The sequence below is a fragment of the Anarhichas minor genome, unplaced genomic scaffold (genome assembly GCF_050575085.1).
Source record: "Anarhichas minor isolate MPS153535 unplaced genomic scaffold, ASM5057508v1 ptg000028l, whole genome shotgun sequence".
Classification (NCBI taxonomy): Eukaryota; Metazoa; Chordata; class Actinopteri; order Perciformes; family Anarhichadidae; genus Anarhichas; species Anarhichas minor.
The window spans coordinates 11898602-11924504 of record NW_027466474.1 but is presented as its reverse complement, the minus strand read 5'-3'; the positions used below and the strand labels follow the sequence as shown (position 1 = coordinate 11924504).

The window sequence follows — 25903 nt, the reverse complement described above, 5'->3', positions numbered from 1 at the left end:
TTGATATGAAGACATTGTGCTTAATGTGCACAGTCTATATTTAAAAAATAAATATATTGGTATCGAAAGAAAATGAGATGCAGCTGTAATTAAAGTAAATACATATGTTTTTTTCAGACATTGGAAGAGGGGGAGAGTAAGATAAAAACAAACCTAAGTTTAACAATAGCACATATATAACAATGCAACTTTGTACAACTATGTGAGCTCACATGCGCAAACGGCCAGCTTGTATAGTTTTGGATTTACATATAATAGGGGTAATTATATGCATAAATACATGTCAATATTGTTGTTAAGCATACATGTTTGAAACATAAAGGAGCTGTGCATGGTGAGGGGGGCTTGATAATGACGTTTTACGTTGTCTGCCGATGCCTTCAAATACTTTCAGAAATATTAAAATCGTAGCCTAAATTCACCATAATGACCAACCCATGGCTCCATTATGATACGAGATACATCTTTCTTTTACATGAGATTTACGTTATGTGTTTGTGTCATTATGTTAAGTAAAATTGGCCGTTTATTAAGTGTCTTACGTGCAACACTCATCGTAAAAACTTTTTTTTCTAAATGTCACCCACATGAGCACTCTCTTATTATATTTTACAGAAATAAACCAACAGAGTCCAATACATTAGATGGCCCTTTCAGTCATCATATCCGATAAAACGTACGTGCCCGCTTTTATAATTACGACGGTAACTCAAATGTCCGAGTTTGCGTGGAACACGTGAACGCAGCGTCACAGTGAACGCTGTGTTGGGGCTCTTGTGGACTGACGACGTAGAACAGACACACACACACACACAGCGTTCATCTACTTCAGTCTGCTGACGCTTACACCACAGTAGATTGTTTACCCGCTGTTGTTTTGTATTACAACAAACAGAATAATAATGGACGGAAACATTTGCAACATCCAGGTGCTTCTTCGGGCTGCGGAGTTTCTGGAGCGAAGAGAGCGAGGTCGGTGTTTTTATGATAACTGTCAGTGTATAGGAGAGGAAGTTGGTTAACAACAAAATACACAATGAAGGTACTGTCACTATGAATGCAAAACACAATGCATGTACACAATGCAATGCAATTGGTCGAGAAATCGCCAATATTGATGCTGGGATGTTATTTTAGTCGATGTTTCCCATTTGACTAAGTGACCTACATTATCGGTCCCATCATTGTACTCAAAGGCGCCAATCTCGTCCGATTTGAAAATGAATCCGAGCGGCGGTGAACACTCATTACGGCGAATGAAAGTGAGACCGGAAAAAAACACTCAACTCTCACAAGTTTCATTCATTATGCACACGCTGCAGACATTTGTAGTGTGTATTTCTGCTCGTGAGGCTGCAGATTAGTCGTATAATGGGGAATAGGTGGTGTTGGATGGCGCCAAAAACAAAACGCCCAGCTGATGATGCTGATGACAGCAGTCTGTCGCCTTTGTCTTCCTCCTCTTACTATTTAGGAGGAGATAATGGATCAGGCAATGGAGATCATTTGTAGCACCAATGTTCACAAAATAAATGGGGAAACTTTATATTTAACATTGCTGCTCTTGAATTTCAAACAATTTCCTCACAAAGCTGAAATGCACTTTTTTTTTTTTCCTAAACAGAGGCAGAACATGGATACGCTTCACTCCTGCCTCTCAGTGCAGATCACCCCGACAAGAGGAGTAAACTGAAGAGCAAAAAGATATCTGCTGGTGGCAATAGGTGAATACGTTGCATAACATACAACTGACAACTGGGTGTGGTTGTGAAGCTCCACTTTCAGTTCTGACATGAATCTTAAGCATGATGTCATTGCTAAGAGTTGTTATGTTCATAGCTAAACAAGCTGTCTGTTTCTGTAAATGCAGGTCAGTTCACAACGAGCTGGAAAAAAACAGGTAATTTATATTTTGTCAAAATAAATAATATGCATTTCTTTCGACACTTTTTATGGTAGCGAAAGTTAGAGGAAGACTACGCATTAATCATAAACACCCAGTTTTGACTTGCATGGACTAACAGCATCTGTTGTTGCTTGTTGTGCTTTGCAGACGAGCTCAGCTGAGGCACTGCCTGGAGCAGCTCAAGAAGCAAGTCCCTCTGTCATCTGACTCGATGAGGAACACCACGCTCAACCTGCTGAGACGAGCCCACCTTCACATAAAGGTAAACACCACACCGCCTAGTCGAGAGCGCAATGTTGGGACAGTTATTGTCCCGGCTAGCGCGCGTTTGCTCGCGGCACTCGGCCGGTGGCCTCCGAATGCTTTTCCCCGCCTCGTCCATTCGGTCCACCGCTCACTCGTCTGTCTCTCTGCGTTCTCGTTTCAGAAGCTGCAGGAGCAGGACGAGCGTGCGGAGCACCTGAAGGGCCGCCTGCGCTGGGAGCAGGGAGAGCTGCGGGTTCGTCTGGAGCAGCTGCAGAGAGGCTCGGAGAGGATGAGGAACGACAGTCAGGGGTCGACCATGTCGTCCGAGAGGTCGGACTCCGACAGAGGTACGTCCGTCAGGAAGCCAGAAGGGCCTCACCTAGGCACAGTAAATCATAGCTGTGCTTTATAGCTCAAAGTGTGATTACAGGTGCAAGCTCTGATTTGTTTTGGATCATTATTATGTCACATTCGAACCACTGTGATCGTGGTCTTAATGGGAACTGGAAGTTCCAGCATCATAAAGATAACCTCTGTCTCCTAGCAAATAACATATTGATGTAGACTTCTCATTAACAGGAGTTTAGGATGTCAATGTTTTACCAATGTGTGTTGATGTTTTCTGAGCAGCATAGTTTGAACTATAGCTTGGCAATAATTCAAAAGTACAGCTTATCAACCTTCAGGGTTTCCATGTGAGAAATCTCATTATGTTGATATCATGATTGCGATCATATGACCCAGCGGTAGTTTGTGAGTTCAATGAGACGAGTGAAGTTTCCTCCCACTAATGGATTTGATCTCTGCTTGGTCACCTTACAGAGGATGTGGAGGTTGACGTGGAAGGCATCGTGTTCGACTGTCTGGACTCTGACGGACTGAGCATTACGCACACCGGTGCGGACCACTGTTACTCCAGCATGGACAAAGCCTGGCTATGACGGCAGAGAAAAACCTACGGTCGCTCACGTCGTGTCACCGGGTGGACAGGAAGAAGAGGAGAAAAACATTCCAAAAACAAGCCAGCGCAGGACGAGGGACAGTGGAGCAAGATGCTACTGTACAACTGAACACTTTATTATTCATTTTTTAAAGGAGTAACTTTTGATATTCTCTTTTTAAAATATATCAGACTACAAGCTAAACAATAATGTTCTGAATGAGCTGTGTTCATTTGCACTGAGTAGCAGTTAAAATCACTGGGCTGGGATGGATGTATGAATTTCCTGTCCTCAACCATTAGCGGCATTTACTTCCTCAGCCACAAGGTGTCTGTGACGACTCAAACTGTTCTAACTCATCTTGAAGGGCTTTTTATTCAAACCTCTTAACTTATTCTTTACTACAGTATGTATGTCTATACTGAATTCTGCCTTAAATTAGATCTGGTTCGGTATCCCATACGGCTTTTCTTTAGCACTAAGTTCATATTTCAGAACTCACATGTGTAGCATGCACTTAAACCTGCGCTATTATTGTCCTATTTTGTAAGTTGTTTCAGTTATGTTTTTTTTTTTCTTATGTTGCACAAAAACCACCACACATTGCACTTGTTTTGTCTCAAAAAGATTGTGGGTATATCAAAATGAAAACTGAACATAAAAGAACTGCTCATGTTTGCACCTTCATGTCTGGAAATTAAATTAAATGTGAAAAATACTCATTTAGCGTATTTGGACACAATTCAGTCTGTGATCAAGTGCAAGAATTTTGATGCCTGTATTTAAAGACGAGTTGTGAGCGCATGTGGAGAGAGTACAATGACCGTTTTATTCACTGCTTATACGAACTGGTCCGCTTCTTAGAGGTGTGCATTATAACAACCGTACACTTCATTGCTTGTGCATTTCTCACGTCAATTATGCATGCACCACAGTCTGACAGTTGACAGTCAAACTTGTAGTAATTGTGCAATTTATGCTGTATTACAGGTGTTTCATATTCATTGCCCTATATTTAATAACTGAAGGTGCTTTTCCCCCTTCACTTCTGTATGCAATATGCCTCATTACCTTTTAATAGTATGTATGCATTCATCTGTCTCTCCGCCCAGTTATATAATGTAGCATTTTTGTACGTGTAAGCCTTTTTTATTGAATAAATATTTTGTATATTTATGTGCCATTTATAATTATTTTACTGGACCTATTGCTTCACAATGATCAAACCTTTTTGCTTGTGAGGCCATAAGTCATGGCTGACCCCTCTTCCGTTGAAATGGATTTGTCCATTTTATTTGAAAAACAGGAAGTCTAAAAATTTGGTATTTAAGAATCTTTTTTTGTTTTCTGTCCCATCCTGTTAATCATCTAGCTACCCCAGGTTGGGAGACACTAATGTAACTATACAGAGACATCACAGCAGGATTGTTACAAAGGAAATGTCCATTTATTGACAATATATTTAATCAATGCAGTAAGAGCACATTGTTGCATGGGCTGTGTCATCAGTCATAAGCTGAATGTGCAATACAAAGTATGATTTTTGCCTTTGGACACACATTTTAAATTAAGACACTGAAGTCCATTGCAAGCAGATCTAAATATCAAAAGTGCAAAGTGAGTATTTTTCACCAAGCTATGACTGCCAACAGTACGGACCCTTCTTCAGTCAATGCACTTCAACTTGAAGCAATCAGTCTCGGTAGGGTGATTAAGGTGTGGTCGGGTGAACTGAACTAAAAGACAACACGATTGTCACAAAACATACAACTTAAGGAAATCAAACATGAATTTGCAGTAATTAGATATTAGCCTCAAGAAAAAGCTGTTAATAATAAACTATTATAAAATAAGATGACATACTGAAAGGAACATAGTAAAAGGTAAACGTTGTTGATGGGCACAAAGGTTGAGCAAAGGTCTGAGGAACAATATCAAGGTTGGTTAAGTGCCATTATTACTTCATGGCACACAGAGCCATATTCAGCCAGTCCTTTAAGATCCCTATCTATGGTCAATACTGAGATGATCTGGTTGCAACGGCAGTGCGGCCAGACTGCTCCAGTCTGTACCTTTAACTCACACCCTCTCACTTACGTCACTTTTTTGTTTCCATACCGTAGATAAGCAAATGTACACGGTACGTCAGTCTTCATGCGGCGCTTAACCGTTACAACAACTGAATGGTAGAATATATTCCAGGAGGCTGGAGCAGCCTCTTGAACCCAGCTCAGGCTTTTTATGGTCCACCCACCATTTCAGTACGTGGCTTCCTCACAGAGGCGTCTACTCACGACGGGATCCGTCTGTCTGAACCATGAGCGGTGGGGGTAAACCGATGACCTACACTGCTCATCACACATATTGTTTCTTCTGGGCCTGTGAGGCGAGGTCTTTGGCTTTCTCCTTAGCTGCCAGCGCTGTCTCTCTTGCTCGGTCCGTAGCAGTTTCTGTTAAGCTTCTTGATGGCGTTTCACCTACAAAAGTCATAACATATCGATTATAATATCGGTAGAAATATTTGGATACTTACGTAGTTCTAGAGGATTAAATCTATCAATAAATAATTGGGAATTGTGTAATAAACGACAGACACTTGCATACCATTTGAATTATTCATATAAATCAGCTTCTCTCTGTGTGTGTCAGTGACGGGGATTTTACCAACAAAAGTTGTCTTGCATATTTTGCACCTTTAGAGGTTCCCAACCTTCTCCTGTTATACTCCCTTTAGAACGCTGTTAAGCTTCACCCAAAATGGCAGTGTTTTTATTTGACTGATATGTTTTCTCAATGAGCATCACAGTTTTTCCTTTTTTTTCTCCGCCAACCATTTGCTCATCTTGTACTTCCCCTCTGCTAACCTGAACATAACAGCATCACAGCAAAGCACAGGCGTTGCAAATAAAATAAACGATGGTTCGTTCTAGCAATTAATGCAAAGCACTAATTACTGATATTATTATTATTATTATTATTGACAATTTACCTTGCATTTTGGCCAGCACATATTCAAAGCCTTTCATGGTCTTTGTAACACTGGTCTTGAACCTTGCAAGACCAAATTCCTGGAAAGAGAAGACACAAAGTCAGCTTAGACAGAGAACAATGTGTCATCAAGGTATACCTCATATCATCACATACGTACTAATATACCTTCCCAGAGCCTGAGGACAACAGAAGACCACTCTGATTCTGTCATAAATCATTCAGCAACCTAGGTCTTGGCAGACAACTGCTCTACCGTTGCATCTCAACACTGTGTATTGTGTTACCAACTCCAGAATGAAAGATCGGTGTGACGCCCCACACCACTTTCCCTGAGCTGCTACGTAGCGTAGCGCAACGCTTCCCTCTACTGACCTGAATGCCTCTAGAGAGCCCATAGACGTTGGAAGAGATCCAAGCTTCTCTTCTTATCTCTGTCCAGCTGCCATTGTCAGGGTTGATTTGGTACTCACACCGCTCTTCCACGGACTGTGACGGAGAGGTAAAAAACAACAACAAACGCAACATGAGGTTGTGTGATTACGTTGTGCGATGCCGAGTGCCAATGGAGTCAAACATTGTGGTACCAAGAGGCGAGCGTGGCTGATGTTCCATGTGAGCGTGGTCATGGTCCTTTTCTGAGGGTCCACAATGGAGTCCTCGATGATGTATGCCTTGCTGGCCATGTGCTTGGGAAGGTAGCGCTCCATCCAGCGAGGAGCTCGGCTCGTTTTGGTCAACAGTCGTCTGGATTTGAGGCAGTTGGTTGGCGTAACCTCTCGGAAAATGATGTCCTCGGTCAAAACATGGTTACTGTGAGAGAGAAGTACAAGCTACGGATCAGGATGATACAAAACCTCTGTGTAGGGCTTATATATATATATATATATATATATATATATATATATATATATATATATATATATATATATATATATATATATATATATATATATATATATATATATATATATATATATATATATATATATATATATCTGTCATGTTCTTCAATTCAAATACATTAAGTTTTCATAATTTGAAAAAATGAGAAGAAATTCACATCACACTTTCACAAAGGGACGTCTTAAAAACCAAAAAGTATCAAATTTACAATGTCATAAAAAGGCAATAAATACTCGCACATGAGAAACTGAACAAGAAACTGTTTGATTAGATAATACATTTTTAAAACAATTAAATCGATAATCAAAATTCCTGGAGATGTATTTTGTTATGGATTATTTCCTTCCTTCACGAACGATTATTTTCATTGTCGATCAGATGATTATTTCCTTGATTTATCAATAAATCATTTGTCTACAAAATGTCAATAATAGCAAAATATGCCCATCACAACTACGTATTTAAACAGTTTGTTTTCATATCACAACAATAGCCGAACAATAAGTAGTTTATTCAATCGTTTGCCCCGTCGATCTATTAATGGACTAATTGTTTCAGCTGTGATGTTCACCTCTTCACTGCTGTCTGGGGAAACAGTCTACGCAACCTCGGTGGTGAAGGTATATAACGGTGTAATATAATGATGTTATATTACATCGTTGGACTGTTATTACTGACACAGTGTATCATATTTAATCAGCTAATCATATGTTTAATATGTAAAATCATAAGGAACCAGCACATGAAATGTAATTGTGTTGAAGTATGAAGTACCAGACAATAAAAATAAAAACTTAATTAAGTAAAGCACGTCACAGCTAAACCACTGTAAACTGCTACTTAGTATTTCCCACCACTGTTTACCTTCATCAGTAAACAACTGCTGAGACATAATCTCATCTATTAACACAGTGCAATTTGGATAAAGAAGTTCATAAGCAAGATCCACCTCACTCACCTGTAAGGGTTGGGATATCGTTGCCAGAAAGCGATACAAACTTGGTCCCAGGTGCTCTTGAGCAAACCTGCGCAGCAGAAATACTTCACCATTGTTCCCTGCGTTTAGTCTGGCAGTACCCTGAGGAAACGCAGAACAAACACATCATCGTGAGCAGGCTAATGTCGGAGGCTCGTGCAAACACACAGCGTTTACTCAACCGCACTTTCGACGATTGAGGAAGTTCGTGTTTTTGTACTCGAAAGTGCCAACAAACAAGACAAGTAAAAAAAAAAAAAAAAATGGACGGATTACATGATTTATTTTTGTCTATGTAATACCATTACGTGTTAAGTAAATAAATGTGAGCCGTTAACAGAGACGTTTTACCGAACTGTTCAGCTAAACGCTAGCTTAGCTACATGACAGCTGTCAGTCAGATACAAAACAAATATATCTCACAAATACAACGCTGAGTCTTCTGGTACGTAACGAACAGACAATGTGTCTGACAGTATGAGTGAATACAGGCTTTACAGGCCGGTGAATCACTCTGCGGAGACTCCATCAGATAAACCGTTCCTGTCACATCTGTCACGTCCGCACCCCTTAGCTCCATCGTTAGCATCACGAGCTAGCCTAGCATGACGCGAACCTCGCGAATGAGTGGCACAGTTCGGCCCAGACATTTCTCTGACCGACTTTCAATAAGCGAAGTTCATTTCAGAGGCAAAAAGGCGGTTACCTGTATGGCGACAGCATTCAAAAGATGAGTATCTTCATGTTGTACTCCGGTCGGCATGAACTTCCCCGTGCAGCCACCGACCGATCACGTCCCACGTGACTTGGACTGAAGGGAAGGTCAAACATCGACGACACTTCCGGTAGGTGGTGCCTCTTGAACACTAGAGGGCAGCACGTGACGGTGCAAAATGCAATACAGCGTTCAAGAGTATTGTGTTTACTCAAGAGTGGATTTCGATCAGAAATTTGGGGGTCTGATGTTATGCAATTGAGTCAAAACAACAGAAAGTGGCATCTGTAAGGCTCCTACAATCTATATTCAACTCAAATGTAAAACACCCCTAACATTATTATGGTTAATCTGACTGTGCCTTGCTATTCTTGGAGATATATCCCCTTGAGCATGCCATACTTTGCTACAGAGGGATAATCTCTTATGCATAAAATCTTCCCTGAAAACATCTCCAGTCTGCAGCAAAATCTTCACGCATTAGCTCTAATGCCAAAAGGGTTTAATGTGATGGGTCGAAGCTCAATGTTCGTCTGCTGGTAGTCCCGATAAAGGCTTGAGAGTTTCTATAACAATCTACAGTTCATAAAAGAATATAAAGTAAACAAGGAAATCAGTAATGTTGGTGTCATGTTCCAGCCGTACAAAACCAATGTGTATTATCTTTGCTGTAAAATGAATCACACTGCACAGGCCACATTTGTCTGGTTGTTCATTAAATGCTTTATTGGTTATTTGGACCCACTTGTTCTTTTTTTTTGTTGCTCAAAATGAAGTCTGAATGTTTATGTGAGGACTTCGATTCACCTCAATTTTGTGAGAAATGATTAATTTCACGATATCCAGACTTTCCATGGATGGATTTTCCAGCCTTCAGGTTCAGTGAGTTTAACTTTATCTTCCTGTATTACATTAAGTATGGAGGGTACAAGTACCCCGACTACTACCGCCAAATGTTTTCAGTAGTCTTTGTATGGTGTCAGTTTTCAATACATTTTATAATACGCCACAATTTTCAGGTTAATACACCCAGGCATGTTTCGACATTTATCCAAGCCACAGCTTATTTGATACATAAAACATAATTTCTCCCGATGGTCAACTCAACTCTGGGAGTTATGTGTGCAGTGGGGGCTCAATATATGTGCCCAGAGGCCGTGTGGTTGATTAATGTTCCTGCGCTCATTATTAAAAGACCACCAACAAAGGACAGTTTGACAGCTGCGTATGGAATTGCATGTTTTGTCTTCTTCCAAATCCAATTTTTTTTAACAAATCCTCAAAGCAGCTGCCCACATTATAGGAGAGCAATTTCGAGAACTTTCATTTTTTTCGATTGCATTCCTTTGGACAGAGACTCCTGCTGGCCCATGTAATCAGGAAGGGCTGCTGCCAGGTGAATTGCACAATTGGCTTCCTGGTTGGACAGATAATAGCCTCCTCTGGATTCCTTGAATGACGATTGAATGTTACTGTGAGCACGTTGGAGTGAATCTAAAACGCAGTATTTGGATTTATTAAGAGAAAAACGTCCAAATGTTTTCAATAGCCAACAAATAGAAAAATTCAACTTGTTCACACAGCCACAATAATCACCTTGAGTAAGAACAAACACAGTACCAGCCTCAGACGATTTATGCAATGGACTGCATACATAATTAGACATCACTAACCAACAAGTAGACACATTATACATTGTACTGAGTTAATTGACAGCCTAGTAAACATTTTAAACATATATTTGAAAATCTTCGACAGATGTATTTTCACTAATACCATTTACATAGGAAAGAAGAGCCTTACATTAAGCGATTGGCATGCAAAGCTTTGAGCCCTCTCCAGTCCCGTAGATACTCAAGATCAGGCCGTTCAAGTCAAAAGGCTACTTTTGAACCACGAGCACCACAAACCAGAAGTGCGTTCAGTGTGTTCAGTCACATTCTACAGGCTTTTTTAAAAAGTGTGTTATTCTCATACAGCAGTCGGAGGTTGTCCGCCATTACGACCATTCAGAGTCAGCCTTCTTGAGGAGCGTGTCCTGAACGAGCCCTCGGGGTGGAAGGAATCTGGCTTATCCTCACAACGGAAGACCATGAGGAAGCCGTTCCTGTAGTTTTTGTTCATCCACCCATACAGGACAGGGTTGGTAAAAGTCGAACCCATGGCTATGATGTGGAACACTGTGTATATGAATTTGTACTCCTTAAACCTGAGCACCAGGTCCAGATCACTGGCCAGCTGGAACACATGGAACGGCAGCCAGCAGATGGCAAACACCACCACCACCAGGGCCAACATCTTGGTGGTCTTTTTGCGGCGCTTCATGCTGTCGTTGCGGCTGGACGGGCTGATGTGATTCTTCAGCTTGACCCAGATGCAGATGTAAGCGTAACTGATGATGGCCAAAGGGAGAATGTACTGTAGGAGCAGCATCGAGAGGCTGTAGATGACTCCGTCCCTGCTGGTCCCGTGGGGCCACTTCTCAGAGCAGACAGCGATCCGCAGGTTGATGGAAGGGATCTCTTCGTGGCGGTACTCTCTGAAGATGGCCAGGGGTGCTGCCAGGACAGCAGACACAGTCCAGGTGAATGCCATGATGAGGAAGCTGGTGTTCCACGTGAGGCGCCGGCCAAGGTGGAAGACGATGCAGCGGTAACGCTCCAGAGCGATGACAGTCATCGTCAGGATGGATACATGCACACTCAGGGCCTGGGCAAATGGCACCATGTGGCACAACACAGCTCCGAACTTCCACTCATCTAGCAGAGTGTAAACCAGAGTGAAGGGCAGGCAGAGAGTGTCCACCAGGAGGTCTGCCAGGGCCAGGTTAGCTATGAAGAAGTTGGTCACTGTTCGCATTTTTCTGTAGCGAATAATCATGTAGATGACAAGAGCGTTGCCCAGTAGCCCCAGCAGAATAATTAGGGAGTACGCTGTGATCAGGATGATCTGGACTCCGAGGTGCTTGGTGATGTCAGTGTGGAAACCAGGCGGGAGGAAACCAGGGGGGTGCAAACCCGTGCTCTCGTTAAGTTGAAACCAGGGGTCGGTTTCACCAGCCGCCCCTTCGCTTGTGGTGTTGCATGTGTCTGGTGGGCTCATTTTACCGGTAGATGATAGATTGATGAATGTGCCTACACCTGAGGAGAGAAAATGAGAATTGTTTCCGACACAAGGCAGTCAGAATAGTATTCCTAACATGATATGAAAATAAAGTACACCAGTCACTTGTCTTCACCAGGAGGGTGTGCCATGTGCCCATGCCTAGTAGACATGATCCCTCACTTGCTTCCCATTGCTTTCGCTTGAACACCTGACAAATCCAGAGAGCTGCAACCTTGGTCTCGTTGGTGGCGGGCTGTTGTTTTGACCTTCTGAATACCTCCTGGCCTATTATCTCCCTCTCCTTATGCTGTACAATACTGTCTGTCATTTATTCCCATAGGGTCTCTTTCTCAGCAAAGAAAGAACCGCAACGGCTTTGGCAAAATCCAACCTCTAATGAAAATCTGACAAAACAGATCAGATAAACCTATTTCATTATCCCCTTCGTAACACCTGAAAAGGGTAGTTATCATTGTAAATGTCATACTGCTATTAAATCTATTTTGCATTCAACTTGAGAGTAATGAAACAGTGCAATTCAGAAGTTATACGAATTATCTGATGCATGCAGCCTAATTATTAGAACAATTGCCCAACATTGCATTGAGGAAAAGCCAAGAAAAGGAAATACGCGTCTCAGCAACAGATGACGAGCAATAGAAAATCAGATGTCTTTGTACACGCTCATTTCAAACACCCTCTAAAAACAGACCATGTTGCTATCTAGAGCTATTGAAGATGTTTCCCCGGTGTCCTGGGTACAAGTATTTGTTTGGTTATAACATGCTGTTTTTTTCCAAGGGACATAAACACCTGTGTCATTAGGAAGACTAAAGGCAAATGATGAGGGAAGCAATGTAATCAGCAGGAGTCAGACAGTACAAAGCTACATCATTAGAGCCGCCGACTGCTCTCATACACAGTCGGCATCTCATAAAAGTAATATTTAGTGGTATGCCTAGTTTGCGAAAGAAGGATCAGTGCTGGTCCATGTTACACAACCGTATGTTAGTATCTCTCCTTTCAATACTTTCTTTAGGTCATTATCTTGACATTTCTGACAATTTACCTATGACAGACTGAGAGCTGAATACAGAACACTTTGGTCATGGCATGCATAAAAACGATCTCAATGTTTGACTCTTAAGTAACTGTTAAATCTCTGCATCCTCATTAATTCGATGAATGCTAATTACATTGAGTGGTATCTGCCTCAACCAATTTGATTGCTTGTCTGAATCAACTTTGCACATTCAACACTTCATTTTGAAAGTTGTCTTCATGAATTACTGAGACAAACTGGAAACCATTTAGTGAGGTCATCTCTTTGGTGACAGACACCATTTGGTCGCTCTGGGGATCCTGCAGCGTTTTTTTTCACGGACTATCAGACACAGTTTACTGACATCTTTGCTTTTTCATTATTTTATTCACAATTGAATATTTTACTGTGGAAAATATGGCATCAATTTTACTTGCTGCATTGTTGTGTTGCTTAATTGTCAAATCTATCTAAATGCTAAATAGATCATATTGTCCTCTCTGCAACTGACTTTAAGCAGCAAAAGGTCTCGAAGACAAGTGTGTATATTAGCATGTGTGTGTAAGTGATGTGTCTCTAAACTGGTGTACATTAAAATCATCCAAACAGTCTCTGGGTTCCTTAGGATTTAACTACAGTATAAAATGTCAGGTGTTTGGCCTAAAGGAGAGGAAAGTTATCATAGATATCAAATCTAAATACATATTGTGAGCCACGAAATGACGTACAGGATAATTTAGAAACCGCAAGGACCAGATTGTGGTGATGGCATTTATACTGTTGCAGTGCCAATTGACCACTGCCCGCCTGCATCCTCCGTCAGAGCAGAAAGTCACACAGTAACACCCAGCAGAGATTCACCAGGCAGACTAGCGACATGCAATTTGTCAGAGCACCCTTTCTGATCGGTGATGGTAATCCATGATTTGAGGCAAGCTCGTGCCACTGATGAATCAGTTACCATACACCTGCAGGAGCAAAAAAAAAACTACAAACAATTTAACCAGATTGTTGTGAACTCTACGCGCTGACATCAAATTAGGAAGAGATATCCAATTCCCAATCAGATATGCATTGATGCTTCGGTCGTGCGTAATTTGTCGCCACTTTGATTTACTGAATAGCGCGCATTTCAATGTCTCCAAGTGAGCTCTCAAGGCTTATTCAACCAACTAGACAGGTGCAAATCGTTTGCCTCCAACACAAATAGTCAGTACGTAATTGGGACACTTTTCAAATGCTACTCTCATATCCAAATTACGCACATATAGGCTAACAATTTCAGTAACTACACGTTAAACTGCGCAGAAGAACAGCATATTTAATTTCTGTCTCCTCCGGGATATACAATTTTGTCACTAAAGTAGCCTCGCAATATTCATTTAAAGTGCAAAATGAACGATATGCACACATTAATGGACTCACCTTTCCCACTATATCTCCTTTTGCAAACGGGTCTTCACTGGAGAGCGGCGTGAAACAAAGCTGTAAAATCCCGAAGCTCCTCCCAAACTGTGGTGCCTAGTGCGCATCTTGTGGCTCGACTGTGCGTTCCTGAGACAGGTTCTACAAAATCCACATCTGTGCCAGGGACCCTCACCAGAGATCTGCGCGTTGTAGATCACTTTTTTTTTATGGGGCATCTGTGTATACGTTCTCACCACTGCATTAGACATTCAAGATATTTGATTAAATATCAGTCATTTAAAGTGCCAACGCATTTACCTCACCGAGTTTTCATTTTGTTATTGATTTCCATTTAGTATTCACTCTATTTCCAGGCAGACATTCCATGCTATTTCTTCATATTCAAGTGTATACAACTTTAAATGAACTTTGGAACAATTTAGGATTGTAAAGCAAATCCTCATATATTGCTTTATTTGAGGCTCCACCTCACACCTGATTTAATTTCAACAATCACATGAGCAGCAATAAAACTAAACTGTTGTGTGGTTGTGCAACAAGCCATTGCTTGTTAAATGCAGGATACAAACACAGTTAGACTTAGTTGATTCCCTGGGAAGACAAGTTCATCTCACAAGCTAATTTATGAGAGCTCCCATGACGACCCGGAATGCTTTATTGAAGTGTGGTGTACTTGAACAGGGTTTGGTTGGGAATTCAAATCAGTATTTTAATATTCTGGGTGTCAGTCCCCTGATTGCATTCAACTCCGGGTTTAAATGAATGAAGTTATATTGTGTGCCTGGAGTAATTTTTTCTCATATAATGTAGCAAAGCTTGAGGTTTGTGAATAGATAGCGGTCAGGACATTTGTCAAGGCTGATTTTGGTATTGTGCACAGTACAGGACATTTCCAAGGAAAGTACGACAGAAATCTAAACTTGCCACTAAGCAGTTACCTTGAAATAGATGTGAAGAGTCTTGAAAAATATTGCAGCAATAAGACATAAAGAAATGTAAAAAAAGCAATTCACATGTATTTGCAGCTCCCATGACTCTCTTTGAAAAGAGTTAGCTTTGTCTGACCTGATGATTGGAATTCATATTTATTTGGAATTATTATTGGATTGGGATTATAACTATAACTCATAGATGCGGTGTGCATGTCAGTGTCAACAGATAATTAGGGAGCTGAAACATGCTGTCACTTTAAATTAGACACGAACAAAGGAGCTTTAGCCACTGAAGCCAGAGAATGCTTTGTGATTTTGATAACAGAACAGGATGTCTCCCTTGAGCCTTGTCTCTGCATTACCCTGGAGCTGTTGAGAGTTACCTTTCACCATTCAGCTCAGATTTACATTTTATTGGATGACGCAATAATTATAGTGCAATGATTGACTCAGCAACAAAGATTTGCCTTATTGATTGGGGCAGGCAGCCTCTCCCCCCTCAATTTATTCTTTCAATTATGGGAGCCCTCTCCAGACCTTCATTTTCACTGGGTCACTCGGCTGTTGAGGTTGACAGTTCCTTCAGCCTGACTTGAATGCCTTATGGGATTTATGCCCTTGCCACAACCTTGCTTATCTCTCCAACTGGCTCTGAAAAGTAGTGAGTAGGTTTTACAGTGTAGAACATTATTGTATTGTGTCAGTTTAAATTAAACCATCGTTTTACCGTATAGGTCTTTGCATCTTCATTCATCTACCTGCGTTCATATTAATCTACATGGTTAATCTGTAGGGCTCCTCTCCATACGGCCTGGGATTGTCATGATCCTCTGCTCTCATCTGATCACTGTTTCTGTTCACGTTCTCTGGGAACACTGATGCCACTGATCTGATGCCATAATCAGAGACCGTGGCGTCCTCACGTTGCAAAGCCACACGCTGTTGTTCTTCCTGTTTCTCTCTCTCTCTCTCTCTCTCTCTGTGTCTCTCTCTCTTTCTCTCTGTCTGGTTGTCTGTCAGTCTGTGTGTAGGCTGTGTGAATGAATGAACATGGCATACAAAGTGAGAAATCATTCAAGCCTTTTTGCTCTTAGTGTGTTTCATGTGGAGACTGTTGACCCAATGCACATAACAGTGTTTTCCTTCTTCAGTGATGCAAAATATTGATTTAAAAGGATGGACTGTGAAGTCTGCAAATGGAAATCCTGAGGTTAACATTTGTGTGAGATGCTCAATCAAATTAGGTGTCCCATTAAACCTACCATGAGGCCATGTCCTCTGTATTGTTTTCAGGGAATATGGAGGTTTTAACAATGAGACTAAAAGTCAGCATATCTTCATCTGTGCTGCTTTGACTTCGTCCAATCTTTTTAAAAATCGGTCTCTTGTAAGTCTGACAACTTTATGAAAGTGCATACTAAACTGCTGGAGGGGTCCTTTAAATCATATGATGAAGGGATTTAGTATTTCTCCAACAGAATTATAGTCTCGAAACATACCGCTTTGAAACAGTTGTGGAATAATGTAGAGGGATACAATTGATCTGTTCAATTGATCAAAATTAGAAAACAATCTGAAAATATTCAGAATATAATGGAAGAGGTGACTGGTTTCTGCATGTTTGTAGCAAGTTAGTGGGAAAATGTAGCTTTTGTTCACAGTAGTGTCAAAGATGGTCTCTAACTATCTCTGGTAGTGTTCAGTGCAAAGTGAAACAGTAATGAGCGAAGTGGAGAAGAGAAAAAGTAACGGCATTCATTCCATAGACTGTAAGAATAATGTCCTTACATCCTACTGTTTGATGTGAAACAACTGGGCCAATCAAAGGTGCGTTTGTAGCTGGCACATGCGCAGTACGGGTGTACGTCTTGTTCCAGTTGAGTCGAGAAAGTACAGAGCAAATGGAGGGACTTTGAAGTATTCGGGCACTCATTTCTCCGAGCAACAGACAACGTAAGTTCATGAAAGTGTTAACTAAACGTTTATTGAAGTCACACCTTTTAAATGTGTTTAGTTTTGTGTTGCTTAAAGACGCGGTGTACTGGCTGCTACACGTAGCTAAGCGCTAGCAGTGTAAAAACAAAACAAAACATATCTGACCAAACGTTGCTCTGATTACGAGCTGGTTCATAGAGTCACGTGATGCATCACACGATTCCTTCCTGATTAAGATGTCCACTTGAAGTGGCTGTCGTTTCCTCTTGAAGTTGAAGCATATTCCGAGTTATTTGCGTTTGATGTGCTATCAGTGTTGTTGCTCGGAGGGGAGGGGCTCAGCTCACTCTGCTGGATCCAGAATAACTCCATTATGAACAACAGGAAGCTGTTGCTGTGGAGTGTGAACTTTGTTCTTATTTTCAATTTAAATTTCAGCTGACTTTAACGAAGAGACGTCACCCTGCAAACTGTCCTCACAAAGGGAGTGTTTGTCTCTCTCCACCAGGCTTTTGCTTTCACTTCAGCGTGGACAGAGGAAAGCTTCCTCAACATGGCTGCTGCTGCTCCTGCTCCTGCTCCATCCCCCAAAGGCAGCCTGAGAGAGGACCTGACATGTGCCATATGCTGCGACCTGTTCACGGAGCCCGTCATGTTGGGCTGCATGCACCACTTCTGCAGACCCTGCATCTCCAGGTACTGGAGAGGAACTCAGGGGCCCGTGACCTGCCCGCAGTGCCGCAAGGAGTTCAGCTCCAAGCAGTTTCAAACGAACTACCTTGTGACCGCCATGGTGGAGAAGGTCCGGGCCACCACCTCGGACACTTACATCAAGAACCTAGAGGTGAGTTCAGACCTCCACGGATGCTGCTGGCTGCCTTCCGTGCCTTTATTGCTGTACTCTGGTCATCTAGAGAGTGTTATTAAAGTGTTTGGTAATCATGTACAAATAACCTTATACTCCAAAGTAAACCGATCGATTGAAAATGAGCGTTCTGTTGTGTAAGTTGAACACATTTGTATTCTATCCGTCAGTCCACATCCGTGTTCATTTCACTGCAGTTCCGCCCTCAACACATATTGCTTGAATGGCTCAGGGCAAGGTTCACGCTCCACTCCCTTTTATATTGCTTTATATGGCAAGATATGTGATTTAACCCCAGCAGGGGAACCACTATACAATGCAAGAACAATAAAACCAACCAGACCAAATGCAGTCACAAAGTCGCTCTTGTTATTAAATGTAATTGTTTTTCATACTGTGCCAGAAAGGTGTTTATTTAACTTTATGGTTGTTTCTTTAAAGAAATTGTTTAATTTTGGAAAATATGTTTATTCACTATCTTGCTGAGAGTCAGATGAGACGAATGATGACACTGCCACTAGTAAATATAAAGCTAAAGCCATAGCTTAGCTTAGCATAAAGACTGAAAACGGGGGGGAAACCGTTAGCCTGGCTCTGTCCAAAGGTAATGAAATTAACCCAGCTACACTTCCTAAAGCTCACTAATTAACATCTTGTTTGGTTAATCCATACAAAAACAACAAGGGGTAGTGTTAAGGGCCTTTTGTGTCAGACTATTTCTCCCTGTAGACTCTGCTGGATGACTGGCAACCTCATGGAGACTTCAGGAAAGCGTACTCCTGGCTGTACTTTGTGGCTGTTGTTGCACTGGATTGCATTGAATTTGTAGGTGTTTCCGATATTTTTGCTCAATCCACACTGAGGTTTATTAGATGTACATCTTTCAGTAAAATGGCTGTTTAATGCAACAACAGCACGATCCTCAGAACGTACCATCGAGTTGACTCGACGCACAAAAAGTTTCAGTCTCGACCGAAACTGAACATTTGAAGGTAGCAGTATTTATTGCAGGGCTGTGTTTCTGGTCACTCGGTATTCAGCATGTTTACAGTTGTTTATGAGTTCCTTGACGCTCTGCTCGGTCTCTCTCTGCGCGTTGTTGTTTCTGTCTCCACACTGATTTGATGTGCATATTGCTGTACAGAAACAACTGAAAGAGACTTTGGAGAGTCATCGCCTGAAGAGGGAGGACTTCATCAACAGCATTCGCAGAGACAAAGACAATACGGATACCATAAAGGTACACTCGTCTGGGGAACTCGAGGGGGGAGGGGGGCAGCACTTAACAGATAACAATGCACATGGAACTCCCTAATGGCTGTTTGCAATATGTCGTAATGTGTATATATAGTGGTGTTTGCAGTTGGCGGTAAGTGACAGTTTCTGCTTTGAAATGTAAAGCATAATGGTCTTGCGCTTGTGTGCATAAATGCCTTTCTAACCTCTGACTGTGCGTTAACTATGCATAGGCGATCCATACTTTACAGTCTTATTCCTACATGACCATCATTTGCTCCAGCAGAAAGACCCAGTTCATCAAACAAAGCCCTTTTTAATTAAGCGTGTAATTGCTAAAACAAGACGCATTACACCGTGTGACAAACGGTCACAGAGGCGACAGAAAGATAAAAACATCTCGTTTGTGTGAGACAGATGGAGGATAAGCGCTTGAGTTTAGTTTTGCATGCTGTGCTGAGATGACGAACAGGAAATCCCGCCTCGCTTTAACAATCTGTATTTGTTTGACACGTAGATCTTTGATGCAGAGTGTAGCTTCATTACCGCTCGTTTGTCTCTCTCTGGAGATGTGTACTCTTGTGGAAGCTATGCCAGAGGTTTATTGGAACCAGCCAACAGCAGCAAGATGCTAAATGATGTCCTCCACCTTGTAACATCCGCCATTTTTTCCCCCCCCCCCCCGGTCTCAAGAGAGTCGGAGCAGACCTGCAGGCCCACGTCAAAGGGGAATTCAGAGCTCTCCATCAGATCCTGCACGATGAGGAGACCTGCGCGCTGGAGCAGCTCAGCAGAGAGCAGGAGCAGGAGCTGGAGAAAGTCCAGCGCCACCTGGAGGCCACGGAGCTGGCGGTGCGGGAGCTGGAGGACAATATGAGAGCGCTACAGCAGGCCAGCGCTGCCCCCGAGAACATCATGCTAGCCGAGGTGAGTTTGTCTGAAATGTGTTGATGCCTCAAAGTAGCTGTGGATGTGTAGATGTGTTTTTTATGTGATTTTTTTTTTTCTTTTCTTTCATTTCCTTCTCTCCAGCTCCCACAGCTGAGGTAAGTGTCCATTTCGGTGTTATGACTGACTGATTTCTACCTCAATTGAGTGTCAACTGTGCTGAGAATGAAGGACCCTCACTAAACACACTTTGCCCCCCCCCCCCCCCCCCCCCCAACAGGCCATGTGTGCAGGTGGATATTGCCCAAGAGTTTGATACAAATGCTTTCAGCAACAAATACATGGCCCCGTTACAGTACATCACATGGAGAAAGATGTTCAAGTCTTTGAATCCAGGTAATTTCCTCTGTGACGTGCTTTATTAGAAACATAAAAGACTTGAGCTAAAAGCCTCAGCGATGGGAGTAATTATGGGAGACATTACTAGTATTATATAAAGATGTTGAGGTGGTAACAGAAGGAGAGTGATGACACCATTGTTCCACCGATGGGATTTATTTTCATTTCAAAATGGGACACGCTGTTGAGTTTTATTACCATTTAATGAATTGTTTCACCCCAAAGGTCCTTCCCCGTTAACGTTCGATGTCGACACGGCACACCCGAACATTCACGTCTCCAGGGACAAAACCGCGGCGGTGGAATGTGACGTCACCATCCCGCATATGGACCACGGCAAACGTTTCCTGCAGTGCGTCAACATTTTGGCTGCCCAGGGCTTCCAGTCGGGCCGACACTACTGGGAGGTAGAGGTGGGATCCAAAGCCAAGTGGGACCTGGGCGTGGCGTCGGAGGCCGTAGACAGGCACAGTCGGATTAAGCTGAGCCCCGAAAGCGGCTACTGGACGCTGCGGCTGCGCAACGGGAGGGAGTACTCGGCCGGCACGCAGCCCTGGACGAGGCTGCGGCTCGGCTCGTCCCCTCACAGGCTCGGGGTTTTCCTGGACTGTGAGGAGAGGAGGGTGTCCTTCTACAACGCCGACGACATGAGTCTGCTCTACTTGTTCACCAACGGGCCGCGGGGCAAGGCCTTCCCCTTCTTCAGCCCGTGCATTAGTGGCAGCAGTCAGAAACCTCCGCCTATCAAACTCCTCCACTACCCGCCTGTCGCTCTGTCTGGCTAACAGCAGTGCAAATTAATGAAAAGCTTTTCAGAATGCAAGACCTGTCTATTCACTTATTCACTTTTTATCACAGTTCTGCCATTGTACCCATTGTGGTTCTGTATCACAAGAGTTTGAAGATTGTTCTCCTATTGTCCATGCTTTAATGATGGGATATATATGCATCTATTTTCTATCTCAAATGAACCCTAAAAGCTTTCGACATGTTATAAAAATTGCCATATTCATAGAACTGCTGTATTCAACCATTTGGGGTTGAATACAGTGAAGCTTAGATGCATCACGGTTTAATTTTCTTCACTGTTCATACAAATATCTGAGCTAGATGAAGATGGTTGACCTTCAAATGATACTCTGCATAATTGTCTCTCAGACCTTCCTGAGGCTTCGCTGGTGAAAAGGTCTTATAATCACCCCTGACTTCAATCATCATGAAGCAATGGTTCACGTCACTGTGAGATTTTACATTAGATGAAATGGTTCTTCGTGTTTTATGCAATAGTATGAAATTAAAGTTGTTTTTTTTGCCTTTTTGTTTCAGATGTTTTATGATTAAGTTGTAACACCCAGATGTGACTTCACAACATCTTATGAGTTCTTTAGATTCAATCTTGCAGCTCCTGTTGAGTTGTCATTATTATGTGCTACATGGGCATGAATTTGAACATGGCTATACAATGTACACTTTCTTTATTGCTCAAGGAATGATATTAAATGTAGTTCCCCGCAGGATTCCGTCTATGCTGTTTACATTGTTGTGACTGCATGTCGGCTACATGTTCCGTCATTTCCTGATAAAGACCCAAACAATATCTAAAACCTGCTGATGCAAGTAATAAACCAAATCACTTTTTCTTTATTAAATAAACATTGTCTTTGATTCTCCTCTGCAGCTGTGACACTGCACTCTTCCATGACCTCACTTGCAATAATCAAGGATGTTATTAAGCATCATCAAAGCAGAACGCACGGCTGTGAGTGCACCAGCCGTCTCTGGCACTTAAACAGCAAGAGTAGGCGGGCTCTGGGTTATCTTCACAACCACACTAGAGCACTGACGTCCTGTTTCCTCCTGCCGGGTGAAAGGTCGTATAAACAGAGGGACAGTGGGGATGCCTCTGGGCTGCCCGACGAGGCTCTGGGGGGGGCAGGATGCTGCTGCCTCCTCCGCAGATTGGAAAAGTGGCACAATGAACTGTGCCAGAGGGGGACCCATGCTGTTCCTGCTCAGCAGAGTGGGTGCGTTTACGACTCACAACACTGGACACTCACTTTGACCCATAAATGCAGATTAAAGTCAACTCAATCTCCTGGATTGAAGAGGGCTTTTACTTTGTATGAAATCTGAAGAGATTATGAGGAGGGCCTTCATGTTTGTGGCTGCTTTTGGACCCCATGTCCTCTCTGGAAAGCTCTTTGTTCTGCTTGGTTGAAAGAGGATATGTAACTAAATATTTTAATATTTTTAAATTGTGGTGGGTAGCCTCATTAGGGTTAGGGTCATAAGCTGCACGTATCAATATTTTTATATTACAGATGGGAAAATGGGGAGTTTTATCTCACAACTCGACAGTTCCCCTCAGCTCTACAGAGCACATTATCGTTTTTAGGGTTTCGGTTCACCACTCTCATCAACTTTGTCTTTAACAGCAGGCAGTTCTCTCCAGCAAAAGAAATGCATCACCCACTACACCGTTTGTATATCAATTACCCACCCATTGTTCCCTGGAATTGTTGAAGAGATCTTTGTTTTTCCCTCACGCCCCCACAGCGAACAAAGAATCCAAAAACAGAGAAAAGTCTTGTTTTGAATTTGAAGTAAATGGGGGAGCCGCCTTCACCAGCAAAACAATATCAAAACATCATTTCACAAACGTTCACACAACTTGTGCAGTATAAATCCAAGTCTCATTTATCCAGTCTCACACTTGCGCAGTCTGAAATGTTTTTAAATAAAGTTTTAGCAAAAATGAAACATGGCCTCCGATTACTTCAATTCATGAAGACTTTTCTCAATTTTTTGATTCTTCGTTCGCCGCTGAAGCATGCAAGTTTTCTTCAAGAATTCAAGGTAACCCGGGATGTGTAATCGATATACAAATGGTCATTTTGTGGGTGAAGTATTCCTTCACTAAAACCACTGTACCTTACCTGCCCAGCCCAGCACTAGCTGGTGAACATAATGACGCATTTAGCTACGAAGGAGCCCGGTATTTTCATCAGGAGTTGGTGGAGACCAAAACAGAACTCAAAGGAGAGTGAATAACAAACTTACATTCGTCTGGTGGACAGAAACACCACGCCAAATGAATGTCTCTCCGTATCTGCTGAATACAAACAGCCTACCGTTTGCTGACACATTTCCTATATCAGCTTTATATGGTGATAATATATTAACGTTGTGTGGTTCTGCTGCCCTCAAGTGGCAAAGAAAAACAATTAAAACAGCTTCAAATTAGGTTAGGATTGTGAAATGCTCTGTTTAAATTAAGCTCCAGATACCATTTGCTCTAAACTGACTCGGCGCATTAGCTAGTTAGTCGGTAAATCATTTTCATGCCAGCCCTGCTCCTTCTTCTAGGCAGGACGCTTGCCATAACAGCTCACCGATAGTGAACACGACCTACAACTGATGTGGAATTTTGGCTGCCTCAATCAATACACAACAAAGACCCTCTTCAACAGTGACAGCTACTTCAGAGTGGCTTGGCAGAGTGCGGTGTTGTGCACAGGCCCATGGGCACTGACTTCAGTGAGAGAGCGAGCGGGGCAGCATGCGCTCTCCACATCCTTCCTATAGTAGCTGTGGGTCCGTAATGTGTTTCCTGACCCGAGGATGGGCCGGATGGAGTGCTGGCACTTCAAGGACGGGTCCTTGAGTCCGCAGTTGTCTCTCAGGAGCCAGCGGGATTATGAACTGAAAACTTTTCATCTGACACAGCAGGGGCGATGGTGCTATCCAGCATGAGGGCTATTGTTTGTTATCACTGCGTGTCTGAATGACCCGCCTGGATGCTTATGTGTGCAGTTTATTGTTACATTGGCCGCTCAAGTGTTTTGACGTCTCTCTGACATTATCTGTTTTATATTCATAATGAGATTTGGTAACTCCCTGGACGTAGCTTGGTTAGGCTATCAACACAATTTAGTGTGTTTATGTTCGTCTGAAGCCGAGGGCGCTGCGGGGCTGAAACCAGGGGAACATTTTAATTACAACCATTCAATCACAACATTGTGTTTTCAGGTCAGAGAGGTGGATTTCCGAAAGGGATCCCGTTGGGGGGGGGGGGGGGCGCATGCCCACAAAAACACGCAATGATCCTTTGACTCCCTGTTATTAGGCGCACTCCTGATGTCTGGTTCTCCATGGCTATGAACTCCTCTAGAATAACAGCATAATCATGTTGAGAAAGAAATATTGTTTTCTCATTTGACAGCTGTTTGATCGGTGGACTGGTGTTCAACAGTTCTGATGGCTCAGTTAGGAAGGAATCTGGAGTACACTCGTGTTATTATTGTTGTAATGGATTTTCAAGAGGAGATAAATCATGCTATTGATTTTACAGCACAGTTGATTGATTACACTGGCTTGAATGTGCATGCTGGTCCTTCTGTTTTATTAATCTGGGACGATTAATAAATGAAAGGCACAGCTGCATCCGACACTCTATCTATGTGCTCTATCACCCAAGTTCACGGCTCTGGCACTCCGTTTGACTTTTTTAAATTTATTTCACAGTGTGCATACACAGGTTTTCAATTTCCCAAATCCCTCTGTGTAAAATAGAACAGGGCTGATGGCAGCTCACTGTGGGCATGTTGTGCTCTTAGTACATGCTTTTCATTCACACTCGCTGAGCAGGAGGGATGTGTGTGGGTGGTGGGGGTTAGCAGGGTTTGGACAAGGCTGGAAGAACTACGCAGTTTAGTTTTATTGGAGGCATCATTGCATCTGACCCTTCGGAAGAATAATTACACACTCGTGATAGTGAGCTACTCCCAAGGCACCTTTGCTCAGCTGTAGTTTGGAAGAAGATCATTTTTCTACTTAAAATGAATGGCCAACATTTGGCCCCGAACAGATACAATTGCATATTATGGTGTCAGAAGAATTGGATGCTAGACATATTATTTTGCCGATGAAAGACAGCCGACCAAAGGAGAAAATATCATATAATCGTCTTCTAATATTCCTCCTACTGTGGTATTTTGTGCACTTCCTTGGTGACACTGCTGTGCTCCGGTGGTGGCTTTCAGAAAATCTGACGGTATTGGGATTATCTGCTGAGCTTTTGATTGGATGTCAGGAGGTATTTAAATGGCTTGAAAAATCCACGAAGGGAAAATCAAACCGTTCTGCACTAAAGCAAGAAACGGAAATCCACAGCTCCTTTACAGCCGTTTGTGGTGTTCTCATTGTACTTTGTATGATGCTTTACTTTAGTAAATACTGGTAGCAATACGCGGTAAAAGTCCTGCAGTCAACACCTTGAGTTAAAGTAAAATTTACTCTCAGTTGTCAAAAGTAAAAGTTTTCATTGTGCAGTGAAATTCTCCCTGTGAGTGTGTTTACTATTATATATGAAGTTTCTGGATTAATAATACTGCTG

At 42.4% G+C, this 25903-nt stretch overlaps 4 protein-coding genes across 5 annotated transcripts; 2 read left to right on the top strand and 2 right to left on the bottom strand.

The window, feature by feature from the left end:
* The first annotated feature begins 397 nt into the window (after nucleotides 1-397).
* Nucleotides 398-4263, top strand: mxd3 (MAX dimerization protein 3). Its single transcript, XM_076103052.1, has 6 exons — nucleotides 398-972; nucleotides 1625-1724; nucleotides 1871-1900; nucleotides 2054-2168; nucleotides 2334-2499; nucleotides 2975-4263. The coding sequence occupies exons 1-6, from the start codon at nucleotides 903-905 to the stop codon at nucleotides 3091-3093; spliced, it is 600 nt and encodes a 199-aa protein (XP_075959167.1). The 5' UTR covers nucleotides 398-902; the 3' UTR covers nucleotides 3094-4263.
* Nucleotides 4264-4518: 255 nt separating this feature from the next.
* On the bottom strand, nucleotides 4519-8803 carry prelid1a (PRELI domain containing 1a). 2 transcript variants are annotated; one of them, XM_076103050.1, is made up of 6 exons: nucleotides 8670-8803; nucleotides 7946-8065; nucleotides 6669-6894; nucleotides 6457-6570; nucleotides 6083-6161; nucleotides 4519-5570 (listed from the first exon to the last, which is right to left on the bottom strand). In XM_076103050.1, the coding sequence occupies exons 2-6, from the start codon at nucleotides 8035-8037 to the stop codon at nucleotides 5449-5451; spliced, it is 633 nt and encodes a 210-aa protein (XP_075959165.1). In that variant the 5' UTR covers nucleotides 8038-8065; nucleotides 8670-8803; the 3' UTR covers nucleotides 4519-5448. The 2 variants fall into 2 exon arrangements, with proteins under 2 accessions (XP_075959165.1, XP_075959166.1); XM_076103051.1 differs by lacking the exon at nucleotides 8670-8803 and adding an exon at nucleotides 8387-8651.
* A 583-nt stretch (nucleotides 8804-9386) lies between these two features.
* Nucleotides 9387-17428, bottom strand: npy7r (neuropeptide Y receptor Y7). Its single transcript, XM_076103049.1, has 2 exons — nucleotides 17286-17428; nucleotides 9387-11818 (listed from the first exon to the last, which is right to left on the bottom strand). The coding sequence occupies exons 1-2, from the start codon at nucleotides 17314-17316 to the stop codon at nucleotides 10650-10652; spliced, it is 1200 nt and encodes a 399-aa protein (XP_075959164.1). The 5' UTR covers nucleotides 17317-17428; the 3' UTR covers nucleotides 9387-10649.
* Nucleotides 17032-22161, top strand: trim105 (tripartite motif containing 105). The gene is given in 8 exon segments (XM_076103047.1): nucleotides 17032-17076; nucleotides 17079-17138; nucleotides 17629-17964; nucleotides 19130-19225; nucleotides 19915-20148; nucleotides 20254-20267; nucleotides 20390-20505; nucleotides 20734-22161. Coding segments are annotated over 8 exon segments (1461 nt in total). The 3' UTR covers nucleotides 21294-22161.
* The last annotated feature ends 3742 nt before the right edge of the window (nucleotides 22162-25903 follow it).

What these genes read in the sequence shown, in the direction of transcription:
- mxd3 (XM_076103052.1), top strand. Translation starts at nt 903, where the DNA reads ATGGACGGAAACATTTGCAACATCCAGGTGCTTCTTCGGGCTGCGGAG. An exon ending in ATATCTGCTGGTGGCAATAG is followed by an intron (nt 1,725 to 1,870) that starts GTGAATACGTTG and finishes CTGTAAATGCAG; the next exon opens with GTCAGTTCACAACGAGCTGG. An exon ending in AACGAGCTGGAAAAAAACAG is followed by an intron (nt 1,901 to 2,053) that starts GTAATTTATATT and finishes TGTGCTTTGCAG; the next exon opens with ACGAGCTCAGCTGAGGCACT.
- prelid1a (XM_076103050.1), bottom strand. Translation starts at nt 8,037, where the DNA reads ATGGTGAAGTATTTCTGCTGCGCAGGTTTGCTCAAGAGCACCTGGGAC. An exon ending in TCAGCCACGCTCGCCTCTTG is followed by an intron (nt 6,571 to 6,668) that starts GTACCACAATGT and finishes TCTCCGTCACAG; the next exon opens with TCCGTGGAAGAGCGGTGTGA. An exon ending in TGTGCTGGCCAAAATGCAAG is followed by an intron (nt 5,571 to 6,082) that starts GTAAATTGTCAA and finishes TGACTTTTGTAG; the next exon opens with GTGAAACGCCATCAAGAAGC.
- npy7r (XM_076103049.1), bottom strand. Translation starts at nt 17,316, where the DNA reads ATGAACCAGCTCGTAATCAGAGCAACGTTTG. An exon ending in CGTAATCAGAGCAACGTTTG is followed by an intron (nt 11,819 to 17,285) that starts GTCAGATATGTT and finishes TTCTCTCCTCAG; the next exon opens with GTGTAGGCACATTCATCAAT.